The 18,136-nt window shown below is 44.2% G+C and overlaps 1 protein-coding gene across 10 annotated transcripts in view; it reads left to right on the top strand.

Moving 5' to 3' along the window:
- Positions 1 to 18,136, top strand: part of AKAP13 (A-kinase anchoring protein 13) — a 332,046-nt gene that overhangs the window by 228,004 nt on the left and 85,906 nt on the right. For all 10 annotated transcript variants that reach the window (XM_030577586.1, XM_030577582.1, XM_030577585.1 and 7 more), the window contains 2 exons: positions 7,751 to 7,887; positions 16,204 to 16,565. In XM_030577586.1, coding sequence (XP_030433446.1) covers positions 7,751 to 7,887; positions 16,204 to 16,565 — 499 coding nt within the window. The remainder of the gene's footprint in view (positions 1 to 7,750; positions 7,888 to 16,203; positions 16,566 to 18,136) is intronic.

Consider the following 18,136-nt stretch of genomic DNA (forward strand, 5'->3'; position numbering starts at 1 on the left):
AGGGGGTCTGGATGTACAGGTGTTGAGCAGATACAGGAGCAGCTCCCTGTATAGTGATCCCTCCCCCTGCAGCTGAGGAGCGATGGTTGCAGGAAATGTGGGGCAGGGAAGGGGGGAGTTTGCAGAGCTTCTTACAGCTGGGGAGAAATCTGGGGGTGGATCTGATGCGGCCCCGGATGCTTTGGAAGGAAAGAGAAAGTCACGTCCTCCCCAGTCCAGATGGGACTAGCAGCTGAGCCCAGTGCAGGGTAGGAGCCACCAGCCATGTCTTCCCCAGTCTGCCCCCAACACCACAGTGGTTTACCTCTCTGCCAGTTGCCCTGGGCACCCAAAACATGCTGCTGGGGAGGGTTCCATGACTGCTTTTGTGGCTTCCCTTCCCCATCCTAAAGTCATTTTTCTGTGGGGAAGCAAAGAAATCTGCGGGGCACGTAAATTCTGCACTTTTGCAGTGGCACAGAATTCCCACAAGAGTATAGTGTGGAACTGAATCCATCAAATTTGATAGTAGAGCTGGAGCTCACTTAAATTTTATAGGATCATTAAAAACAACCACCTATACAAAGGTTCTCATTTAATATTAATTCTTCTGAAAAAACATATAGGTCGCTTGAATACATTGAGAGTTATGTTTTTTCCTATGGATTGCAGTGCAAGCATTCAGTTAGAAAGCTATGCCTTCTCTCTCCTTTACCTCTCGCCCACTTTGAGGGGATGATGCTGTGGTAATTCCGTGCATTGAACTGCTTGGAGCTTTCCTTCCCATGGGCTTTTAGTTTGATTTGTATTTCTCTCCATATGATGCACATAAAAATGCACTGAGTGTCATTTTATTTTCATATACATCAACATGGAGAGAGAGAGAGACACACACACACACCTGTATGAGCAGAGTTAAACTATAAATCATGTATGCACAGTAAATACATGACGTATACGTGATGAGAGTCATCTGTCTAGTTCTGTTAAGGCATTGTCACAGTGTTGTCACCAGGGCTTATCAGATCATGGTATAAGAATGTGGAGTCCCAAATTGTGCAACATGTGTACAGTTTAAAAAAAATCAATAAATAAGTGCCCTTGAAAAGGGGAGAGAATTATTCCAAAGAGCCTTTGGATTTGGAAAGTTCTCAGCACAGCTGGGATGAGGTATGTGTCATGTTTCTCCTCCCCTCATTGTTTCTTGAAAGAAAGAAACACCTTCCTCTTCCACCCTCTCATGCCCCTCTCTTGGCCCTGCAATCCCGTTTAATGCCTGTTCTGATTTATTTTCTGGGCGAGGTATCCGTCCATTGGCGAATCTGGAGCTTCCCTGTGAATTTTCCATCAGAACGTCGCTGGGCCTGTTTGTTTTTCCGTCTGGAATGTGGACATGCTCTGTTAAACTGCCAGCTGGATTGTTTGGGATGTTGGCTCACAATCTGTTACAGCTTCTCTTTTTTCCTCCCCCCCCAATCCCCCCCAGTTGTGGAAAAGAGGTTCAGATTTTCCGGGTTACTGAAAGGGGAGAAGCAATGGAGAACAGCCACACCTAGTACAAGAAGTACTTTTCCTATTCTCTGCGGTTTGGAAACTCTTCTCTGGAATATTGGTGTTTCCAGTCTTATTTTCTTTCTTGAGCGTAATTACAGTACGACAGGGAGCATCTTTATCTCCATTAGTGGAAAGCAGTTCTTCTTTGAATCATTGCTCATGTGTATTCCACAGTAGGTATGCGTGCTCGCTGCGTTCACCGGTGCCGGAAGTTTTTCCCTTAGCAGTATCTGTACTGGGGGAGCACCGCAGAGACCCTTGGACTGGCACCGTATATCGCACTGTAAGGGGATCCACGGGCTCCCCCCACCCTCAGCTCCTTCTTGCCGCCAGCGAAGGTAGTCGGAACTTTGTGCTCCAGCTCTGCTGCAGCCTTTTTCTTCTCAGCCTTAGTGGTACCATTTGTGGATCATTTCTTCAGTTGTGAGAGTGGGCTCAGGGCATGCCCCATGCCCCAGGATTCAAGTCGTGTGACTCCCGTTGCCATTCTATGCCTAGGAGTGACCCACACGCTGAGTGTCTCCGCTGCCTGGGTGAGACTCACGTCAGCAACCATTGTAAAATCTGCAGGTCGTTCAAGCCAAGGACTAAGAAGGAGTGAGACATTAGACTTCGAGTTCTCCTGATAGAGTCGGCACTGGCCCCAACGCCGGCACACTAATCGAACACCGGCACTGGCTGCCGTGTCGTCAGTGCATAACGAGGCCTCTTCAACCAGTCGGCGCTGCTCTCCCTTCAAAAAAGCAAGGAAAGGGCCCTGACAAGGAAAAGGGGGAGGCTGGTCCCGCATTGGGCAGCCCTCAGCACCTCCCTCCCGGGCTCAAGGCCTCCCACTCGTGTGGAACAGAGCAACCCAGCACCATCGGCCCGTGCATCCCTACCGGTATGGATGCCGTCGACGCCGGCGGTGATGCAGGCTGCGAAGGACATTATGAGCCTGCCAGTTTCAAGCACGCAGCCGGGCACGGGCCCCAGGTCTCATGGCAAGCCTCCATTGGGTGCCCACCAGATCTCTTCAGCTAGTCGCGGTTCCCACTCCGAGGATCACTCCCCATACCGCTTGGTGCACAGTGGCCACTTGTCTTGCAGCTCCTGCCCATCCTCAAAGCTGGCCAGACCACCCAGGTCGCTGTCGGGACGGGAGTCGCGGGGACCCTTGACGCTGCCTGCCAGTGAACATAGGCACCAGGAACACTCCCGTATGTGGTGTGGATACCGCAGCCACTCTCGACGGGATAGACACCATCGTTCCTGTTCCAGCTCCCAATCAGCTAGACGTTGTGCTCGAGACTCCCCCCAGGGTGCCTTGGCACTGGGGCAACGGACCTTGCATCGCCGTCACGGGTACCAAAGTATTTCTTCAGGCGTGTGGAAGAAGGGAAAGAATTGACAAGGATTTGAAGGGGATCTTAATGCATGTCAGTTTGTTAACAAGAGTTAGGCCAGCTGTAACCCTAATGACGTGAGACTTGTAGAAGCGAGGATTGTGTGAGGTGAGCAGAAAAGAACTGTGAGAGAAGTTATTATGACTTTGCACTGATAATTAAATACGTAGGCTGGCGCCCAGAAGCTGAGAAAAATAAGATAGTAGGATGGCCTATGCATAAACAAAATGCATCTGTTGCTCATCATTGTCTGTAATATTGCTTGCTATTGTCTGTAACAAAGGTATAAATGCTTGCTGTAATTGTTTACCTGTGGAGAGACCTGTCCGGGACTGGGGCAACCCAGTGTCCTAGGGCACTCCCTCCCTCAATTAATATTGCTTGAGAAATAATAAATTATTTGATTTTGCTGCACCCAAACTAAAAGCGAGAACTGAGTTTTTCTCCGACAGGCGAGTACCATTCCTCGATGTCTAGGTCCAGGTCCCCAGGGAGACGACGTCACAGGCACCATTCCTACTGCTCCCAGGACACCGAGCATTCGTCAGTGACCTCAGCCTCAGTACCCGACCACCCATCCTCAGTTCACACTGTTCAGGTGCCATCGGGCTCTCAATTGCAAGGGGCCCCATGGCAGGGACAGTGGTGCCAGTGGGCACCATGGCCACCGATGCCAACCCGGACAGGGGCTCATCTGGCCACCAGAGCATTTCAGGCGCCTCGTCGGGCTGCCTACGGGACAAGTCGGTGGATCATGAGTCGGCGGACCCACGCCCAGACTCTGATCTGGAGCTTGATGCCCTGGCACTGACCGAGATTCTTGGCTCCATGCAGGCCCTCCCCCTGGCACCGGACGACACCATAACAGCGCCTCTGCCATCAGTCCCACAGGAGGACTTCAAGGCAAACCAAGACCTACTAAAGTGGGTGGCATCCAGTCTCCAGCTGCAGGCTGAGGGGGTGGAGGGTCTTTCCGATTCCCTCTTCAACGTCCTGTCTCCCTCGGCACCAGGCCGCATGGCCCTGCCCCTGCACCAGGGTATCGCCAACATCTCCAACTCCCTGTGGCAAACCACTGCCTCCTTGGCCCCTGTCTCCAAGAAAGCAGAGAGGAAATACTTTGTGCCAGCCAAAGACCACGAATACCTCTATTCTCACCCAGCACCCAACTTGCTCATGGTGGAATCAGCAACAGGGCCAGCCTGCGCCCACCCCCAAAATAAGGATGCCAGACAGCTGGACTTTGAGAGAGAGCTTTATTCCTCTGCGAGTTTCCAGCTTAGAGTAGCCAAGCACCAGGCCTTACTGAGCAGGTATGACTTTAAACTTTGAGAGTCTCTGCCTAAGTTTGAGCCCCTCCTCCCGGATCGGGATAGGAAGGACTTCAAGGCGCTGGTGGAAGAGGGAGCAGCGGCGGCTAAAGCAACACAAACAACAGGAGCCACAACACCGTGCGTTTGATGGCTTCCGTGATTTCCAAGCGCAGGATGTTGTGGCTCCTGTTGTTGGGACTGTTGACAGAAGTCCAATCTCTGATGCAGGACCTCCCGTTCGATGGGAAAGCGCTCTTTGCAGACCAGACGGACGTCAGGCTGCATGGGATGAAGGATTCCCGCACTACCTTGCAGACCTTGGGCTTCTACGTCCCTCCGGCTAAGGAAAAGGCCAAATTGCTTCTGACAGCTCAACCTGCAAGGAGCAGATATGAGCCCCCATATAAAAGACCCAGAGACCAGAAACTCCGGTCTCAGCAGCAGTCCCACTCTACCCTGCAGCCTGGGCCCTCCAAGGGCAAGAGGCAGGGAAAGAGGCAGTTTTGACCATTTGCAGGGGGCACCGGACCAGTTGCCAGGGAGACCCTCTGTTTAATAAAGTTTGTGTTCTGCAACCGATGGTCTGCCTTCCACAGGGTGTGGTCATCAGATCAGTGGGTCCTCAGTACCATTTCCATGGGCTACATGTTGCAGTTCACCTCACCCCTGCCAAATCATCCGCCCTCCATGATGGCCCGGGGGGACCCGGAGCATGTCCGCCTCCTGGGACAGGAGGTGGACCGGCTACTGCACCTGGGGGCGGTGGAAAGGGTACCCGTAGAATTCCAGGGCAAAGAGTTCTACTCCCGGTATTTCCTGATCCCAAAGGCCAAAGGCGGCCTCAGGAGCTCACGGCTGCCTTTATAGTGTGAGATACAGGCGCCACTCCAGGGGTTGCTGCGGTGCTCCCCCAGTACGGATACTGCTAAGGGAAAAACTTCCGGCACTGGTACATGTGGTGAGCACGCACAACCTACTGTGGAATAGACATGAGCAACACATCTCGATGAACGCCAGTTACGGAACAGGTAACTGTCCTTTTTCTAGGGAAGCATTCGTTTTATCTGAGTGCTTTCAAAGGAGCATTTTTTCATTCTCTTTGAACTTTCCACTATTCTTCTTTAGCACAACTATCAAGCTGTCTCCATTTCCCACTAGCCACGGGACATGGATGGAAATAGGTGGAACCATGCTGTTCCTGGATGTAATGGCTCAGTGCTGGTGCCAGGGGTGGATGGTTGGCTGTTTAGCGCTCTCTCCCCACCATCACCAAAGGCCAAGCATGTCACTACCACAACATAGTCATCTCTCGTAGACTACACAGTGAAGCCAGCCTTCATTTTGGCGTCTCTTCTCCTGTACATACTCACTGAGAGAACTCCCCTCGCTCAGCTGAGAAGTACTGAGCTTACATGTACTATTTAGCTAGAGTTGAATTTTTAATTAGGACCACGTGAACATGGGCTTGTGGGAGACCTTTGCAGTGCAATCTGCTTGGAAGTTGTTTCCTCTGACAGTCCTTATCCTGTGGGCTGAGTTTTGTGCAGAGGCTGGCAACAGCTGGCGTAATATTTGTATTACTGTAGCACCTAGGACACCTACTTATGGTCCAGGACCCTGTTGTGCTAGGGGCTGTACAAACACAGGGGCAATAGATGGTCCATACCCCAAGAGACTTACAGGTGAAGTAGAGCTGCCATGGGGGAGAGGAGGCCTGTTTCAGATAGAGACAAAGGTGGCTTATGGCTCCTCTCCCTACCCCAAACCCATCTCAGCTATACAGGGTGTACATATGACAGAGCTGAAGGTTGAGCACAATAGATGTAATTTAAAAGTAAATAAATGTTTCATTCAAGCAGATTGACCATCAAAATGTGTTTCTGCCTAGGTTAGGCCCGGATGAAGGTATTTAGTTAAAAATATTTTGATGGAAAATTCATTTTTTGCTAAAATGAAAAATGTTCACAGAAAGTGCCTGCTTTTCTCAACTATTTTCATCTTTTTTCATTAAAAAAAAAAGAAACTAAATTGTTCGGTTTTTGACTAAACATTTTTTGGTTGCCAAAGGCTGAAGATATTATTTTGATTTTCAGGTTTTGGGTTTTTCTATGAAATGCTGACATTTTGCACTGAAATATCAACAAAAACTAAAGTTTGTTAGTTTTTTAAAAAAATGATGTAGGAGAGAGAATCCCTTTCAGACCAGCTGTACTCTAAGTGTTCATCCTGTGCTCAGCACCAGGATAATGAAACACAGAAGCAATTTATGAAAACATGCATTAGGTTGAAATTGATTTATTTTTAATTTATAAAATGTCTCTAACGATCAAAGTTCCAGGTGCAAGTACAAAATTTAAAAAAACATGAATTCTGAATAACTTAATCAGTTGAGAGCATACTTTTCTCCAAAACAAAGTAAACTTTTTCACCCCGGTAGGAGAGTGAGAATCATCCTCAAGTTCTCCTGCTAAGCACTAAAGAAATCCTAACCTTGGCTTTAAAGAATTAAATGGAATTAACTTTCATCTTTTATATTGAGAAAGGGGAACACACATTTCACTTACATATGCTTTACGCCTACTGAATATGGGCCTAATTCTGCTCTCATTTAAGTCAATGGCAAGCCCCTTATTGAGTCCAATGGAGTCAGAATTGGTCCCCAAATGTATATTGTATATGTACTGGCAATGTATATTACAGGTACAAATATATGTTTTACATGGCATGTCTGTTTTACACAGGGTGACCAGATGTCCCATTTTTAAAGGGACTGTCCCGTTTTTGGGGACTTTTTTCTTATATAGGCACCTATTACCCCCCACCCCCTGACCCGTTTTCTCACAGTTGCTATCTGGTCACCCTAATTTTACACAGACACACTTATGCCACGTAAGGTATATCTACACAGCAGCTGGGAGGGTGATTCCCTGCTTGGATAAACATACATGCACTAGCTCTGCTTGCTAAGAATAGCGTTGTGGCCACAGCATCACAAGCAGCGGCTTGGGCTAGCCATGTGAGTATGTACCCAGGGATTCAGATGGGATTATACTTGTACAGCTAGCCCAAGCTGCTGCCTGTCACGCTGTGGCCACATAGCTAATTTTAGTGCACTACCTCAAGCAGAGCTAGTGCCTGTATGTCTACCTGTGCTGGAAATCACCCTCCCACATTCTGTGTAGACAGACTCTGAGAAGTGCTAAAGAAGGACTTCTGAACTGTTGAATAAACTGTTAAAAACCTGCTCTGACTTTCTGGGAGGTGCACACAGAGTGTGACACAAACACTTGTTTGTAAAGTGCGTTGCACACTTGTGGCCTGTGTAAATAAGTCAGTAGCAATTAGCTGACATGACCAGTTCTGCTGTCCACAACCAAATGCAGGTGTGATACCCCCTAATGATTTTATTGAATATGTTTTTGTACCTCGTGCAGCAAAAATGAAAGGTGGATGCATGTGACTGCAAAAGAAAAGGCCAGGTTGTAACTCATTCTGGTGTTTTGTTGTTTGTTTCGCCAGAATGTGAAAATTTCCTGGAGGATGGGTTGAGGGGAGACTGTGCCTCATCGCACAGTGTCCTGAAAAGAGAAACTGGAAGCGAGTCTGAACTCTTCCCCTTGCCTGGCGATGGGATGGATGACATCGTCTTTGGAAAGGTAGGGCTGTCTCAGAACGCCAGCTTACTGCTCTGGAGGCCTGATTCTAACGACCCTCCCCAGGCAAAACTCCCATTGATTTTGTGGGAGTTCTGCCTATATAACGACTGGTGATAGGTAACTGGAAATAGATGAAGAGATAGGAAGGACCAGGTCCCTTGTGTACAGCTACAGTAATGATCAAGAGGGACATGTTTGCTGTGGTTTTGCACAACATTTTATTGATTTCCAGCAGGGTTCATTTAAAGGGGGTAATTTGATTTTAACTTTCTGCGGATAGATCAAACACAATCGGAAGAGTTGAAAAAGGATACTTTCTCTCAAGGTCTCTAATAAGGGTTGCACAGAGGCTATGAAATCCAGTGTTACAAACGTTACATTTTCTCCTACAAACAGAGACCTCCTGCAAAGCACTGAGCCTTCCATTGGCCTCCTCGGCACTGTACACTATGATTTGTTGGAGAACCAGTGTGATTCTATCACTTCAGTGAGACTATGTTAAAGGGAAGAAAACACTCACTCTGGGTACTTAAGGCCAATTGAGCAGTGCAGAGTGGCATGGTTACATTGCCAGGCAGTAGTAATAAAGTGACAGTGATAGCTCTAGTTCTTGGATGTTTCTGAGTGCTTCCAGTTTGCTAAGGGGCCCAAAAGTCCCGAGTGTCATCATTGGCCTGAGGAGGAGGAGGAGGAGGGTGAAAACCAAGATACAAGATCAAACTCTTAAATGAGAGTTGCTTTGTTTCAGAATTTGCCTTGGGTCTACTGCTTCCTGGACCAGGACAGCCTGGTATATCTTGAGAAGCAGAAACCACCCACCCTCAAATACTTCCAATTCAAAATGTTAAGCTACTGGCCAACCCCCACTCTGCCTGGTGAAAGGATAAGCATAGCAGGTGGCTTAAAGGGCGTCTCAGGAAAAAATGCTCTAGAATGAGGCTCGCTAGGCTCCTGTGAACAACCATCACAGAAATCTCGGCACAAGCTGTGTGTGTATATGGTGAAGCTTAGAATTCTGCACAGATTGTTATTTATCATCTGTAGCCAACTGTGCAAACTTCTAGAGAACTGCATTTAACAAACTGAGTTTCTCTTTGGTTAAATCAAGTCAGATGATGGCGAACATTTTCCAGCACAATGGGAAAGACCACAGCCTGGACTAAGTGATTTCATGTGCTGTAAATGCACTGGAAAGTCACCCATAATGAATGTGGCAGGGCGTGGAGCTCACCAGCCTCGCCCTTTCCCATCTCACTCGCGAAATGAGGGAGGGGAGACTTGCCTCTATACGGGGCTTTCCTTCAGGCAGAGCAGAACATTGTCTCCAGTTATCCCATTCAGGGAGTTACACAAGTTACAGAGTTGCCTTGCTCATTATGTGAGTCTGATCTTAATATGGGGTTTGTGGAGGTGGCGGTGGGAGTTAAAGTAAATAATGGCAAAACGTTTTACATTCCCCCTCAAGTTACAGGGTGTGTTTCCCAAAAGATAACCCACAAAAATGGAGACTCAAAATGACATGGTAGTCCAAAATGGCAGGAATGTAACGGGGGAAAGAAGCATCAAAGTGCGGGGCCAGGAGAAGTGTGCATGTGAGGTATATGATTCTTTGATGGCTTTGTTACGGTAACAGGGCCGGTACTGAGAAAATGGTTTCATTTTCATAATGGAAAGCTCTTATCAAATCAGTGTTCTGAGTCTTTCCCACTCTGCAGTGGAACCCATCTAGAGATGGGTAAAACTGAAAAGGTTTAGCAATTTAGTCTGGAAGCTTATTCAAAGCTGAAATGACTTAGTTGACCTCTGCCTTACCAGCACTTTTGTCTCCGCTCTGCTAACCCTCCAAATCTAAACAGAAGGGTTCCCTTTTCCCTGTCTCTCTCCTTCCTATACGTCTGGCACCTCTTTACTACATTTGTGCCTCCATCCATTGTATATTTATAAATACCAGAAGCTTTCATCAATACCATCAAGTTTTCAGTAGCTTTTTCTGGTTTTCATTCATCTTTTTTCCCAGGGTCCCAATTAGAGATGAGAGAGATGATTTTAAGAAAGTGGTTTTTGAACATTCATTCGAATGAGTATTGACCTCAATCAGATGGCATCTGTGGCCCTTTTTAATTACTCATTTTTCACAAATGTTAGTACCAGCACGCTGTGTCCATAAAAAAGTTTTCAAAATGGAAAACGCTGTGAATATTGCCATATTTCAGAGAAACGATGGTGAGAATATGCATTTACACAAGTCTTGATGTTTGAATGGCCATCTTAAAGTGTTTGTGGGTTTGGGAGTCATCCAGCTCTGGAGCACTGCCAAGATCATGTAACTTAGGTGATCAAAGACACAGCATAAATAGAGAGCTATTCATAGCAAATCCTGAGTGGTAGTCACAGCAAATAGTTGATGAATGACCCGTAATGTTCATGAAACCCATTCAGCAAATGAGTCTGAATTACAAACATTATAAAAATCAGAATCTGCTCACTGCCCTGCTTCTTGTCAGGTTTGTAGATGAACATCAAGGGGTTAAATTCATTAAGTATATCCTAGACCACTCTCCCAATTCCATGCCCAAATGTTGACGAGTTCTAGTTTAGGAATTGAAGACTAATTTGTGCAGGGGAGAGAGGCTATTAAAATACAGGCAGGTTGGACTAGAAATTCTGTGATGTGCACACCAATTCTTACATATCAGGGTCTGTGTTGTTAAACTTATAGGAAATACTGTGGAAAAGGAGCAGGGATTAAAAAAAAAATAGAGTGAAAAATTGAGTGGAAAGTGGAGAGACTGAAAATCATATTCAGAATTAATTTAAAAAAGGAGTAAAGAGAGAGAAATCCTAGCGATCAAGCATAGCATATACTGTAGGACTTCTTATAGCCTGTCTGTCTTAGAGGTAGTGAGGTAGTTCTGTCCCTAGTAACTAGCACAGGCGTCCCTTTATCCAGATCAATATTGTTTTAATTGAATTGCGGTGGAGTGGAGGGAAGAGGAATATATTTAAACTTTTAGAAGAAGAAAGTTTATGAACTACTTGTGTGAACAACAGCAAAAAACCTAAATAAAACAGAATGCATGTGAGGGTCTCAAAACCTCGAGCACTTTGATTTTGCCCGTTCCTGATTTTTATTATTCTAAAGTTCCTGCTTCTCCTTTGGATGGAGTTAGACTTGAACCACTTGCTGCAGCAGCTGTTTGCTATATGAAACATCCATTCTTCATAGCAGGAGTTACTGTACAAATACTCAGTGAAGTGAATGATGGCTGGCAGGGGCTGGAAATCCAATATGAGTTGTTCAATATAGTCAGGAAACTGTAGGCAGAGTAGGCCTATGGCTATATGGCGCCTCCTGTGAACATCAGAAATTCTGGTAGCTTCCACGAGATTGTTAACATTTCATCCATTTTAAGCCCCGCTTCTGTTCAGGGGCTCCAGAGGCTTGAGGTCCTCGGAGCAGTCAATCTCTGCGAGATGCCTGGGACCGCCCCTGACTATGTGTATATATATGTTCTCATGACTGTGTGTTTTACCCATCTTCCATATCGTTCTGATTGGCACATGGAGGGTTGAGCATCACGTGCCAAAGAAACAAGAGCTCCTCAGTTAGCGACCCTATCATCAAAGCACGACTTGTTTCTTCAGATACTTGGCAGTTGCTGGCATCCAAGAGTCATTTACACAATGAGCCCTAAGACTCCAGCAAAATGTCAGGCTCTATTCCAGTGTTTATTCCCATAGTCTAGTCATCCTCCTCCTCCTTCTCTAGAGAGCTCTCTGTGCAGTCGGCAGATATTGCAACATTCTCTTCTGTGAATGATTAATGCTCTCTAAGGCCATTTCCTGTCGTCTGTGTAACTCTGTCTTCCTGGGGCATAACTGGTCTTGCTTGCTCATCTTAGCTTTTAAGCTCTCATTGACACTTCAAGTCACCATGCAGCTTGTGAACCTGCCCTTGCAGATATTATTAAGCGGATTACCTCTGTGAGCCAGAGGTCACACCTGAGACTGTATTTGTTATCTTTTTGAGCCACACAACAGTCTAACAATTTAAGCTATGGTGCACTGCGTACAGCTGGAAAAGGAAGAGAAATCCTATGGAGTATTTCCTAAAGCTTTCAATCTTGCACATGGTCGGTGATATATAGTGATGTGCAGTGATCATTGTCACGAGTAGATGTGTTGGCCTTCACTTCCCAAAATGCTAATATGAGTTAGGATTCTCCCAAAGACTTCCTCATGGGTTATGGCCCCATCTCACTAAGTTTTTTACCTTCATCAATGATCTTTCTTTTCTCCAGAATCTTCCATACTCCCCTGAACAACAGCAAAAAAGAAACAAAGGAAACTTTTTGTTTCTAATTTTAATGTTAAGACCCTCCCACTTTTTGGCACATATTAAGACCATGTGACATTGTTCTGTGATTGTAAAATTCCCATCACCTTAATTAATCTGACTTCCTTAAAAAGTTCCCAGGAGCTAAGGTATGATGATGTGGGGTTTTTTTTGTTTGTTTGTTTTTTTAATTAGCTAACACCTAGGAGCCAGGATCATACCTAGTTTAGTAATCACCCCCAACACTGGGTCAGCAGCAGGGTTAGAATTGAGTACCTGAGTTCATTAGCTGGAAGGAATAGTAAGCAGTTGTGGTCTGTTGACCTGCCAGCACAGTTTACAAGTTCTATTAACATAGATTTTTTTTTTCATCTACTGTGATGGAAAATTGCTAAATTAAAAAAAAAAAAAACTTTGTGTAGTAGTGGTGATGAATAGCTTATGACTATCGGGCCTTGTGATATTGAGAGGTTCCAGTCTTGTGTTGTGGGTTTTGTTTTCTGCATTTGCATCATTGTCTAGGGAATTTATATGAAACCGATAAGTGGGGCTAAAAGATGATATTTTGTTAATGGAGTGAAAGGACATTTTCTGCATTCCAGGTTTTGAAATCTTGTACAGGTTTTTCCAACATGATGATTCTCATCTACAGATACAATCTCCTCTGCTGCACCATTTTCGTTTTTATTTTATCATTGTTATTCCTAATGCAGCTTTTAATGGTTTTCTAATTAGCTATGCAAATTAGGGAAAGCAGACATGATGGGTCTAGCTAGCCATAGCCTAATATATGCAATATTTCCTGGGAGATTTAACATCTTATTTACTTAAGTTAATAAATCTCCGTTATAATATTTGATTGAAAAGTACAAGCTACACTTTCATTGTGAATCAGAGATGCCTTTTTATATTGATTGGGAATCCTGAAATAAAAACCAGTGTGTGTAATTCAGTGCTCAAGAGCAATTCTGAAATTGCAGATCAGTATGTGCAGCCCAGAGTTCTTGAGCATTTAAATAATAATGATGATGATGATAATTCTTCCTTTAGAGCATTTTTCATTTATAAATCTCAAAATATTTTACAGAAGAGGGTCAGTATCATTATCACCATTTTACAGATGGAGAAAGTGAGACTCAGGGAGGTGAAGTGACTTGGTCAAAGTCACCCATGGGCAGAGCTGGGAATAGAATCCAAGTTTGCTGTGTCCCAGCTCTGCCCATGGGTGACTTTGACCAAGTCCAAGTCTAGTGCTGTATCCACTAGGCCTCACTGTGTCCCTGTTAGTCTTGACTCTTTGAATGCTTTGTCTTACAGGAAGGGAGTGTCTTTTTTAAAACAGGAAATCAGTGTTATTTAGGAGAACTTTTCCTGAAGAACAGGAGGGATATTAGAGTCATGACTGTGCACTGGAGGCTCAAGCAACTTGCACCTGGGTTTTTTTACTAAACCAGTCCAAGACATAAAGGCAAAACCATAAACGAACCAAATGTATAATTATAATTGTTAAATTATATTTTGATTCTGTCCAGCTGTAATTTAAGGAACAGGCAAGTGCATATATGCGGGAAAGTAATTCTGTGTTTTTGTTTTTTTTTAAAAATAGGGATGTTTTGCTTTAGTAAATTATTTCCATTTGGAAAATAAAAATCCCTTTGCATGGTTTAGAGTTAGGCAGCAAAACACAGTAATTTGGCAGTTTTGCACTACATCCATTCCATTTGCATCCAGGATTAATGTCCTTTAACTAACTGCACCCCTCTGGTGGTCAGCCAGGATGCAATCTTCCTTCCCTTCAGGGACACTGCCCCAATTATGACAACAGTTTCCTGTGACCCGGAAAAGAGAAACAAACTATTTCCTTCTCTAATAAAATATTGTTCTCATCATGACTAATAAGTAATTTGTCTGGATTTAGGCAGTTCAATAAACTGTCACCATGACATGCAAATGCCAAGTTATCACCACCAATGATGTAAAAAACAAAAAAACGGTAACTTTATCAGGCTGCTTCTCCAGTTTTCTTCGGTTTTTGTTTTGTTTTACCCCAAACCTCATTTAAAAAATATACTGTAATATACTTTTTCTAACCTTAATTTTGTCACTGAAGTATATTTATAAAAAAAATTATCTTTAATGGACGATATTCCTTATCATGACACGCAGATCACTGAATTATTTTAACCAAAAATATATACATACTTCCCCCCACACACTGTATTACTTATGCAGTGTACTCTGTGGATATTGGTTTTTGATGGATGTGATTGTGGGAAAGAATGTGGAAGCATTTTTTTAATACATGTCTTAAAAAAAATGAATCTTGGTACTTATTAAACTGATATGAGAAGCAGGGCTAATGCCCACCAAACTTGGCAGTAAGGTTTCTCTTTAAATTATGGAGTATTTTACCAACGACTGTTTTCAGACACCTCATACTCCCTTTTTAATTGCCATAGCAGCTTTTAGGTGATATTTTTGTTCTAGTACAAACGCAGAACAGAAACATGCAGACTCTGGAGTGGTCTAATTGACTGATTTTTAAAGAGCTCATGATGTTGGACTTTGAGGTGCCCTATAGTGGGAATGTGGTAACAGCATTTGTGTTCACGTTCGTTACTGTTGTCTGTTGCATTTGTAAAGGCACATCTCTCATCTGACAATTGAATTTGGTATTCTGTTAGCTTTTTGCAAATGAGATTTGACAGACTGCAGCTCCCCTAATGCTCAGTTCCTGTTGAGTATCAGTGAGCCTGCTAGTTGAAGACAGCGACAAAGAGTCCTGTGGCACCTTATAGACTAACAGATGTATTAGGAGCATAAGTTCTCGTGGGTGAATACCCACTTCGTCAGATGCCACATGCATCTGATGAAGTGGGTATTCATTCACCCACGAAAGCTCATGCTCCAGTACGTCTGTTAGTCTATAAGGTGCCACAGGTCTCTTTGTCGCTTTTTACAGATCCAGACTAACACGGCTACCCCTCTGATAATTGAAGACAGTTAGTCACTGTGGCTTTGGTGAATAGTCCATTATATACAATTGGATGGATCATTCTGAATATTATTATTTTAAATGATACAGGGCTATGCAGGAGTATACATTGAAACTTTCCCCATTGGCCTTGAGTCTGAAAGTGATGTCATCAACATGCTTGTGTTTTTTATACTAGCCACTGGGAACACAGGATAATCATAGACTCGCTTTAGGATGTATTGTCAGAATGTGGCTGATAGCTGAATAGAGCTAGCTGGGGTTCCACTTACTGCTTTTGAAGCAAGCTAAACCCAAGATTAAAGACCCATCCCACAAGGCGGCCAATCCTGTGGAACAGTATTTTTCAACTATAATTGGATTTGACACATGCTGAAAATTCTGACATTAACTTTTTGATAAATGGAAGGTGCTTGAGGGAGGGGACTAATCATTTTGTGTGTGTTTGTTTTATGCTACTGACTAATGTTCAGTTTGTGCTGTAGGGTGCAGTGGAACAGTTTGCTACCCTTTTTGCTGTAATGACTGGAAGCTACAAATCTGGTTCAGCTCACACACAGAGGACTGAGTTTGCTGACTAAAGTCATATGACCTAGCAATCATCTGTGCCTATCATTTAAACTAGATAATTATTTGGCCGGCTTACAAATCTTTGCCTGGTAAAAGGCTTCAGGATTGGAAATGCAGGAGAAGCTACATTGTAGGGTTACAGTGCATTGACAGAACTGTGAGAAGGACATTAATAGAATAGCGGGAAGTGCTGTAGTGTCAGGATTGGATTGTGTTGGCAGAACGGAGTAGGGAGCCCAACTTTACAGTAGCAGGATGAGTTATTGGCTAGGATAAAACCAGGGAGCAAAGTTGTAGAGGGTGACTTGCACAAATAAGAAGGAACGGGCCTAGCTTTTGTGATGACTGGCTCTGGCCAGGGCTGTCAGTTGAGATCTCTTATCTAAGGTTCATGTTTTTACTTTTGCTGTAACAGCCTGAAGAGGAACAGTCTGCTTGTGATGTCACCAGTTCCAGCTCATCAGCAGATGACACAGTCTCTTTGGAGAGAAATTCTTCTCTTGGGAGTGACATATCCCTTCCACATGCTCTAAACTTCAACAGGCCTAAGGAGAGGCACACTCTGGATGGAAACGGCATTGACATGGGAGCTGCAGGGGGACGGGAGAGTGAACTTGGTGGCTCAGGCGAGATGGAAGAGGAGCTGGACAGTATTACAGAAGTGCCTACCCACTCCTCTGTCTTAAGAAATTCCATGCGACCACTGTCACCATTCCGACGGCACAGCTGGGGGCCGGGAAAGAATGCTGCCAATGAGGCAGAAATCAATCACAGGAGGTGAGTGAAAAAGGCTGTTTAAAACTGTTTACACGCACATAAGCACATGTATGTGGGCTTTGCGATTGGCATTTGAAGGACGTGCAAAAACAAAGAAAAGTGAGGTCACGCCATGAACTCTGAGGAGAGAGAGAGAGAGAGAGAGAGAAAAACACTTATACAAAAAAAAAAGAAAGAAAGAAAAGAAAAAAGCCCCCAAACAAACAAACTAATCTTCCTGGTTTTAATTACACGTTGAATTAAAAGTGCTTTATGTCTACAATATATTTTAGCTGTTCAGAGGACTTAGGTCCTTATCTAGAGCCCATTGAAGTGAATGGAAACACCTTGGACCAGTCCTTAATGGAAATTATCACCACGTGTTCCTATGCAGAGCGTTTTGCTAGAGGAAAGATCATCTGAGTATTAAATCTAGGTGACAAGAATAAACACAACCACTATTAATCAGTAGAGTTCTCACGTTAACGTGTTGTATGGGCTGCAAGATGTAATGGAAAAATATAAGCCTTCAGTCTTGGGACTGGGATGGATGGTTTCCAGTTTGACTCCTAATAGAATTGCAGTATTGAATGAAGTGGACAGACCCTATACACCCTATGCCTAGGGTGTTCTTCCAGTTTCACCCTCTGCTTTCTCTCCTTTCAGAAGAGACTAGGGAATGCCATGTACCTCTTTACATCAACTACTGTGAAAAGAAATAATGTTGTTTTCCAGAACCACTCTTCCCTTCTTTTCCAGTTGCAGAAAAATTCCACCCACAAAGTAACTGATTAGGAGTAAGCCTCTGCATTCTGAGTAACTGTCAAGTTCTCTGACTCCCTTTGTACCCAGCATGTTCTTACGTTAATCAGCCTTTCTTCATTTGCACCGCACAAAAGTTACTCTAGTTTTACATAGTCATTTAAGATCCTGGTCCTGTTGAAAGCAAGTAAGTTTGGCCGTTGATTTAAATAGGACCCACATCCCTTTAGAGCTAGGGTGGTCAAAGATTGTTCCCTAAGTCACACACATTGTATACAACCCTCATCTGCAATATGGATGTGTGACTTGTTGGAGACTGCAGGTCCATCAGGAGTCAAATTGGAACCCATCCAGTTGAATGCTGGGAGTTGTTGTTTTCATGGGTCACAGCTCCGTATTAACAAGTAACATGGTCAGAGTCATCTGCATTATATTAAAACCAATATTTGTCCTTTGGTTCCTGGTAAATTGCCAGAGGGCAGAGTTTGATGACCCCAATTTAGAGATATGTCACCCTTTAATACATGTGCATAAATCCCCTTGACATTTCTAGATGTTATTTTCACGCACTGAAGAGATATTATAGATCCTTAAATTATAAGTTTTATTTCCTCTAAAGCTAAACTTGAGAAACCATTCGGTACTTGGAAAGTAATATGCATTGTTTGTTTTGTTGCATGACTTTGTCATCCCTTTCTAGACTTCTTCCCAGGTCCCAGGATGACACACACATAAGTAAAATCACATCAATATTTTGAAACAGCAAGAGAGGCAGCTTCAGAGATCAAAGACAGTTTATGATAGACTGAGTCTATAAGCTCATAAATTCA

This window comes from Gopherus evgoodei, chromosome 10, assembly GCF_007399415.2.
Source record: "Gopherus evgoodei ecotype Sinaloan lineage chromosome 10, rGopEvg1_v1.p, whole genome shotgun sequence".
NCBI lineage: Eukaryota > Metazoa > Chordata > Testudines > Testudinidae > Gopherus > Gopherus evgoodei.